Source organism: Neophocaena asiaeorientalis, unplaced genomic scaffold (assembly GCF_003031525.2).
Source record: "Neophocaena asiaeorientalis asiaeorientalis breed wild unplaced genomic scaffold, Neophocaena_asiaeorientalis_V1.1 scaffold57, whole genome shotgun sequence".
NCBI lineage: Eukaryota > Metazoa > Chordata > Mammalia > Artiodactyla > Phocoenidae > Neophocaena > Neophocaena asiaeorientalis.
In genome coordinates this window covers 1,502,970-1,511,835 of record NW_020172731.1, presented here as the reverse complement: position 1 = coordinate 1,511,835, position 8,866 = coordinate 1,502,970, and the positions used below count along the sequence as shown (strand labels likewise).

General features: G+C 39.4%; 1 protein-coding gene across 1 annotated transcript in view; it reads right to left on the bottom strand.

The window, feature by feature from the left end:
* The window catches only part of CCDC152 (coiled-coil domain containing 152), a 24,290-nt gene extending 21,486 nt beyond the window's left edge, over window positions 1-2,804 (bottom strand). Inside the window, exons 1-2 of the mRNA XM_024740353.1 lie at window positions 2,718-2,804; window positions 890-995 (exon numbers count right to left, since the gene is read on the bottom strand). Of these exons, the coding sequence (XP_024596121.1) occupies window positions 890-995; window positions 2,718-2,804 (193 nt within the window). The remainder of the gene's footprint in view (window positions 1-889; window positions 996-2,717) is intronic.
* Between the last annotated feature and the right edge of the window lie 6,062 nt (window positions 2,805-8,866).

Sequence of the window (8,866 nt, the reverse complement as noted above, 5' to 3'; positions counted from 1 at the left end):
TTTTTTTTTTTTTTTTTTTTAAGATTTTTTGATGTAGACCATTTTTTAAAAAGTCTATTGAATTTGTTACAATATTGCTTCTGTTTTATGTTTTTGGTTTTTTGGCTGCGAGGCATGTGGGAATCTTAGCTCCCCGACCAGGGATTGAACCTGCACCCCCTGCGTTGGAAGGCGAAGTCTTAACCACTGTACCGCCAAATTCAGGGAAGTCCCTGGATTAGCCATTTCTCTTTTTTTTTTTGCAGTACGCGGGCCTCTCACTGCTGTGGCCTCTCCCGTTGCGGAGCACAGGCTCCGGACGCACAGGCTCAGCGGCCATGGCTCACGGGCCCAGCCGCTCCGCGGCATGTGGGATCTTCCCGGACTGGGGCACGAACCCACGTCCCCTGCATTGGCAGGCGGACTCTCAACCACTGCGCCACCAGGGAAGCCCTGGATTAGCCATTTCTTAGCTGACTGGACTCAGATTACCTTCGTTTTTTTTTTTTTTGCGGTACGCGGGCTTCTCACTGTTGTGGCCTCTCCCATTGCGGAGCACAGGCTCTGGACGCGCAGGCTCAGCAGCCATGGCTCATGGGCCCAGCCGCTCCGCAGCATGTGGGATCCTCCCGGACCGGGGCACAAACCCGCATCCCCTGCATCGGCAGGCAGACTCTCAACCACTTCGCCACCAGGGAAGCCCCAGATTACCTTCTTTTGTTTCTTCATTACCAAGGTGGAATAGTAATACCAGTCCTATCTGTCTTTCAGGTTTATATTAAGGATAAAATGAAATGATAGTCTGGAAAGTTCTATGTGAATTTAAAATATTTTACAAATGTAAAATCACTGTTACAGCAAAAAGCACACTCATTAGAATTACTATTTCTGTAGGCAGCAGAGAACTAACCTTCTTTAATTGCGACCTCCTTTGTTTGCATTACTTTCAATAAACAGTTAGCTTTTTCCAACTGCATATCCAGTATATTGTTCTTTCCACTGTTTTCTATCATCCTCTACAGAAGAAACAGAATACATATTACCACTAAATCAATGCTGCTCTTTTAATTTTTTACCTAAAGATATGAAGACTAATGAAAATACAAACCATTTAATACCTGAGAGTCTAATAATTAAGCCTGGTATATATTCTTAAATAAGCCAACTTTCTAATTTATCTTTAATTTAAAGAGTAAGATGATAAAAAGTTAAAACAGATGAACACTTATGAAAAGTTATAAAAAGTAAAAATATGATCTAATTTGAACCTCCTTCTTTCCAACTATTCAACCTCCAGTCCTTCGATTAACGATTCCTTATAAATATTTCCAAAATATTTTGTGACTATAAAACTACAGGAAAGGGTCGTATTTACTCTGTTCTGTACCTTGGATGTTCCATTCCACTTAGTACTATTTTCTTGGAGATGATGTCACATAAGCACATAAAGGTCTGCCTCATTCTTTTTAACAGCTGCATTGTTTCATTCATGAATATAATTTATTTAAATAGTTCCCTACTGAGGAAGATTTGTGCTGTTCCCACTTTTTGCTATTATAGACAATGAATAAATATTCTTCAACATATCTCTTTGATATCTTTGTGAATAGTGAAACAGCTGCCATGTATCCTTCAAGCACCTTCAAAAATCAATTCATGACCTGTCCTGTATCATCTATACCTTTACCCAATCCCTAGTCTCACCACTTTTGAATTTATCTCAAAGCAACTCCTTGCCATTATATTGTTCCATCCATAAATATTATCATTTATATGCATCTTTAAGAGATGACTCAAAAATACAATCACAATATCATTATAACATCAAAAAATGAACAATATTTCTTATTTAAAATGTCTAAGAATATAAGAGCTAATTCCAAATTAATCTTCAAATACTTTGTACAAATTCTTCTCCCACCAAAGTGCTTATTTCCTTCTCTTTCTCTCTTACTTTGGTCAGAATCGCTTGGTTAAGAAAACCCAGGTTCATCGTTGAAAAAAAAGCTCATGTCTCAAAATACCCATTGTCACGAAAATTCTTTCATTATGGCAATACTAAATCGTACAGAGGAAAAGAAGGAATAGAGAAGGATGATAAGAAAAGGAGAGAAAATAGAAGTAGGTATTATTCCCGCTCCTATTCCTGTTTCACAAATCCACCTCCCAAGTCTTTAATTTATCCATCTACATTTCTCAACAGCTATTCCTACTCCTCTCCCAGACAGAGGAGGAGAGAAAAAGCCTAATATATACTTGTGGGTATGGTCTATCATGTAATTTGTCCAGAGTTGGGGAGGGGGAGTTTAAACAAGTCTGCTTTTAGGCAAAAGAGAAGCAAAAGGGAACAAATAAAATAGGAAAGACTAAAAAATTAAGAGTTAGTCATAATGGCAAGAGATTGAGGATTGAGTCTACTTCAATTCTTACTAAACCATTCTTGAATTTATGGACATCCTGGGTACTTACACATGTATTTCCCCTTTAAGTTTAGCAAAAGTGTATCAATTATTCATTCCCTTGCCCCCCAAACATGTTGATGTATTAGTATAAACGAGCCAAAACCACGTTTTAAATACAGATTTTAAAAATGAGAGAGAGGGGCTTAGCAAAATTCATTTCCATTATTTTTACCTTGCTTATTTTTTTGTACATTTTTTTTCTTCCCAACTCCCTCCATTGGCAAAATCTGTTCCACTTTTCCTTATATTCTACAGCTGTTTGATATCATTACATACCTTTTCTATCTGTGAGAAGTCATTTATAAGTTTGTCAATATTCACATTGCTAATCTTTTTCATACATCCTTCACTGCTTTGATTCATATCTAAACTAATGAAGAGTAGATAGTGTTAAAACAAACAAACAAACAATATACAAAGCATATAATAGTAGTAATAGCTCAAATACTAAAGTTTCTGTACTCCACTCATGGAGTACCTACTTGAGCTCCATTGCACTCAGAGAATTTTTATTATACCCCCAGTATTAACCATGGTCAAATGAATTAAGGCTTCTTCACTCCTCTCCACACCCACACCAGCCAAGTTTTCTCTAAACCAATCTAAAATTAGTGCAATGATATGTGCATATGTAGAAATTATTTGTCCCTATTACACAAAAAACAAATTATGCCACTGTTCAACACTCATCTCTTTGCCATCAGTATGGCTGTACTTAAAATCTGATGCATTACTAAATCTGATGCATGACTTTTAAATATAGGTGTTCTCAATTTAAGACGTTTATAATATTTAATTATCATGCCACAAATATTTTTTGCTGCATTTCTTGGTAGTCTGCCTGTTGCTAGGAATTGAACTGTGTCACCTCCAAAATTCTTATGTTGACGCTGTAAACTCCAGTGTGACTGTATTTGGAGATAGAATCTTTAGGAGATAATTAAGGTTAATTAAGGATAATTAAGGAATGAAGTCATAAAGGTGGGGCCCTAATCTAATAGGATTGTGGCCTTATAAGAAGAGGAAGAGAGAGAGTGCTCTTGTTTTCTCTCCACATGTTCACACTGAGGATAGGCCTTGTGAGCACACAGTGAGATGGTGGTTGTCTGAAACCCAAGGAGAGAGCCCTCGTGAGGTATCAAGCCTGCTGGCACCTTAATTTTGGACTTCCCAGCTTCCAGAACTAAGAGAAAATAAATTTCTCTTGTTTAAGCCACTCAGCCTATAGTATTTTGTTATAGCAGCCTGAGTAGACAATACAATTATTGAATATTTTTCATATTTTGTATGGTAACCTGTTTGGTAAATAAAGGACATAAGGAAATTAATATGCTCAAAGCAATTGCTAATTATTTCTATTCTCTTATTTTGTATAAGAATACTTTGGGATATAGCCAACTAACTGTTGAAGTGAAGAATGAGTTTCAGTTTTAGTTCTATGGAACCAATCACAAGAAATTCTGCAGAATTCCAGAGGTAAACTCATTTAGTTAGGATGGAGAAATTGACTTTTGCAAAACAGTAAGCATTTACATTTGAGGGTGGGAGAGTGTCTAGAAGAATCAGGATTAATATAAACTAAAAGTATGAAATACTTGTCTTTAGACTTTTCTCTAGCAAAGAGGAAGGAGAAAATACAAATTTGAAATTTAGGTAATCTAGACTGAGGAAGGGGCATGTACCAATGCCTGGTGTGTGAAAGTGGCAGTAACAAGTAGTCCAAAGTAAAGGTAAGTAAAATTCCTAAAGTAATGACTCAAAGTAATTTTGGGGATATATTGTTTAAAATGAGGTACACCAAAACATAGATGTTGCTTGACAATTTGTTACTTCATAAAGAAATCCAATTTCCTTCCTCTTTTTATATTGCATTAACAACTATTAGTGGTTTTCAATCTGAATTTTAGCCGTGTATTTTCAGTTTATTGAATTATTATCCTCTGTATCACATATACTAGCAAAACTCTTCAATAGTTAAAATTTGATCCTTAAGACAGGAGACTAACTGTAATAGCAACCCATGATAAATGCAGTAAAATTCCTTTTGGGGTAAAGTTTAGAAATCATTATGATTTGATATACTGTTTTTGAACTGTATACTGTTTTGATCTATAGGATAATCTGAAGTAGTTAATGATGCAAAATCCTCCCTCTCAACTTTTTTTTTTAGTTCTTAACATTTTATTTAATTTATTTTACCCCCCCCACCCCCTGACCACCCTTGGCAACCACAAGTCTGTTCTCTATGTCTGTGAGTCTATTTTTGTTTTCTAGATAGGTTCATTTATGCTATACTTTAGATTCTACATACAAGTGATACCATATGGTATTTGTCTTTGTCTTTCTGACTTCCTTCACTTAGTATGATAAACTCTAGTTGCATCCATGTTGCTGCAAATGGCATTATTTGGTTCTTTTGTATGGCTGAGTAGTAATATTCCATTGCAATATATGTTCCACATCTTCTTTATCCATTCATCTGTTGATGGACATTTAGGTTGTTTCCATATTTTTGGCTATTGAAAATAGTGCTGCAATGAACATAAAGGTGCATGTGTCTTTTTACCGAGCACAGGCTCTGGACGCGCAGGCTCAGCGGCCATGGCTCATGGGCCCAGCCGCTCCGCGGCACGTGGGATCCTCCCGGACCAAGGCACGAACCCGTGTCCCCTGCATCGGCAGGTGGACTCAACCACTGTGCCACCAGGGAAGCCCTACTTGTAGACGTTTTAAGGATGGCCATTCTGGCTGGTGTGAGGTGATACCTCATTTTGATTAGTGATGTTGAGCATCTTTTCATGTGCCTACTGGCCATGTGTATGTCTTCTTTGTAGTTCCTAACATTGTACTATTATTATTATTTTTTAATTTATTTAAATTATTTATTTTTGGCTGTGTTGGGTCTTTGTTACTGCACACTTGCGGCGAACGGGGTCTTCCCTTGCGCAGCTGGGGCTCTAGGAGCACAGGCTTCAGTAGTTGTGACACACAGGCTTAATTGCTCCGCTGCATGTGGGATCTTCCCGGACCAGGGCTCGAACCCGTGTCCCCTGCATTAGCAGGCGGATTCTTAACCACTGCGCCACCAGGGAAGTCCTGTAGTTCCTAACATTTTAAATGAAAAAGGTTTCACTAGGGTTTTGTCTCAGAACATGTCTCCTGAACTAAACTCGTTTTAATTTGAGCTTGATTTTCTCCCAACTCCTCCCCGCTAATGAGACCCTTGAGGTGTTTTTAAACCATCACTAATATTATAGAACCATCCTTATAAAATCATCATTAACATTCCACTGGCTGTTATCACATGCTATTCCTTTTGTCACACTGGCCAAGCCATCTGATTGTTTCTAAGTGTCTTCATTGCCCCTCCTCCGATATACGAAGGACAAGGTCAAGATCTTTTCAGTCTGTATGGTCTTCTTGCCCAGTGAACTAGGTGACAAGCTGGTGATTCAGGGGTCGTCAAATTCTTGGTGAGAAGCAAGGGACTGACTTGTGACCTCCACAGCCCCAAATTCAACCATCCGCACAGTGGGTGGCAGCCCCATTTCCTTCCATGCCCTTCTCCTGGGTCGTTACCTTGCCCTCACCCCTACCCTGCTCAGGCCGGCCCGCGGCAGCCCAGCGACAGGCTTGTGTTATCTCCCCACCCCCCCTCCTTGCCACCCTGAATGAATTCACCCTCAGTCCTGAGCCCAGGGATTCCAGTTTCCTCCACTCGCATCCTGCTGTCCTCAGGCGTGGGAGAAATGGCTGCGTCAGAACTCTGTTCTGACCCAGGAGGATGTGAGAAGGTGTTAAGTAAAGAATATTCACGGAAAAGAGAATTCCGAACCCACCCACGAAAGGTCTGGAGCGTACCTGCTGTCTCCCACAGTTCCCTCAGGTTTCCCCCCGCAGCTTCCTCCTGGTGCTGCTCCGCCCCTGACTGCCGTCCCTTCCCCCGGAAGCGGTTCCCCCAACAATTGGCCCGCCCTTCTCCTGGTCCCACCTGTGCTCTGCCCTAGGGCCCCTCCTCCAGCCTTACCTCCTTCAGCCTTACCTCCTTGGGCTTCTTAGGTATTTTCATGTAGTTTCTAGAATATGATTCAACACTTAGTGACTGTCAGATCAATAATTATTTCCCGAGCAAAGAATAAATCACATTGGGTTAAGTTTTTTTTTAATAAATTTATTTAATATTTGGCTGTGTTGTGTCTTCGTTGCTGCGTGCAGGCTTTCTCTAGTTGCTGCAGGCGGGGGCTGCCCTTCGTTGCGGTGCGCGGGCTTCTCATTGCGGTGGCTTCTCTTGCTGCGGAGCACGGGCTCTAGGCTCGCGGGCTTAGTTGCTCCGCGGTATGTGGGATCTTCCCGGACCAGGGCTTAGAACCCGTGTCCTCTGCATTAGCAGGCGGGTTCTTAACCACTGCGCCACCAGGGAAGCCCAGTTAAGTTTTGATTAATGAGTCAGCACTATTGAATAAATAATAATCCATATTTATTCTAGCAACATAAAGTAGGCTTATAAAGTACCAGACACTATGCTGGGTGATGGAGATGAAAACGTGGATACAATGCATTCTGTGCAGTCCAAAGTCAGTTAATGGATATGATCTCTCTTCTACAGAGTTTTGTCTTGGTAGCTTAGTGGTTAAGGGCGTGGGTTCTGCATGGATCCAACCCGCAACTCTTTTATTTACCAACTGGGTGATCATGGGCAATTTGTAAATTATACCTGCTTCAGCTTCTTTGCCTGTAAAATAGACATTAATTTATTAATGTCTACTTCATAGGGCTGTTGCAATGTTTAAATGAAATGATGCATTTTAAAAGTGAATAATGTACCTCCTGGCATAAGGTAAGTGTTAAAAATATTAATTATTATAATTAAAAAAATTTTTTTCAAAGACTGTTTGAAAGAATATCCACTGCCAACTTTGCCTTATCTACTTCTGTTTTTTTTTTTTTTGAGTAGGAGATGGGAGATTTATTTTTCTTAATTTGATTTTTCTATGAAACCCAAAATTTGGCATGCAGAAAAATGTAAACTGTAATAGGATAATTCATACTTTATTATTTGAAAGGTATTATAGCATGGTGGAAAGAGAACTAGATGAAAGTGGGAAATGTGGCAGGGGGGAGGGGGGAAATCCTCTTTATGTTGCTAACCTGTTAGTAATTTGGGAAGGTTGGACTTCGCAAGTCTTTTTTTGTTTTTCATTTAAAAATAAGAGAGGTAGACTAAATAACAGAGATAAAATTTTAAGATTTTTAAACTAGTCTTATGATAAGACATTGCTCGTCAAAACATTTTGAAAATGTCATTTTCTCATATTTATTACCTCATTAATTTCACAAAATTCACACATACACACACACATAATTTAATTTTTAAAGATCTTTCAAGAGATGAAACTTCTGGCTATCCAAGGAGGCTTTCCTTGACATTAGTAACAACACATAGGGATATTGAAAATGGCCTTTCAAATTGTTGGTTTTATCCAATTAGTGTATATATCTATATCTATATATCATGTTCTATGTCACTTGTATCATAATAGGTTACTTAAACAAGCCCATTTTAAGATCCACCTAAAATGCTGCTTTCTCCATGATGCATTCACTGATTATATCAATCAACATGACCTACTTTTCCTTGTTCTATGCTTTTATTACACTTTGGACCATGCTGGACTTCTTTGGCATTTCTTAGGGCTGTTTGAATTGATATCTTCTCTCTCCTTCTCTCCTGTTGCATTATCTGCTCCTTGGAGAAAGAAATCTAGTGTGTGTGTGTGTGTGTGTGTGTGTGTGTGTGTGTGTATTTCTCCATAGTGCCAGCATAGTCAGAAGAAATAAATGAATCAACATACCAGAAATAACTCATGAAAATTTAGCTTGATTTTTCTAGTTTGAAATGAGTCATAAGCGTCTCTTCCAATTTATAGGTGTTAGTATTTTTTTGGAAAGAATCCTAGTGAATTCGAGATATATCTGTCAACGAGAAACTATATGAGCTTCCCATGATTTCATCTTTAAAAAGGGAATGTCTTCACAGTTGTATTCACAGTTTTATCCATCAAATACCATCTGAGAAACAGAATGGACTCATTGAACATTTGCTCAGAAACTGCCTGGAAAACCATAAGAGAGAAATAACTTACGTTACTATGCCGTACTAACAAAGGGAGTGTAAAGAAAGTAATGTTAGAATCCATTAAAAAGTACCTTGGGGGCTTCCCTGGTGGCACAGTGGTTGAGAGTCCGCCTGCCGATGCAGGGGACACGGGTTCGTGCCCCGGTCCGGGAAGATCCCACATGCCGTGGCGCGGCTGGGCCCATGAGCCATGGCTGCTGGGCCTGCGCGTCCGGAGCCTGTGCTCTGCAACAGAAGAGGCCACAGTGGTGAGAGGCCCGCGTACCGCAAAAAAAAAAAAAAAAAGAAC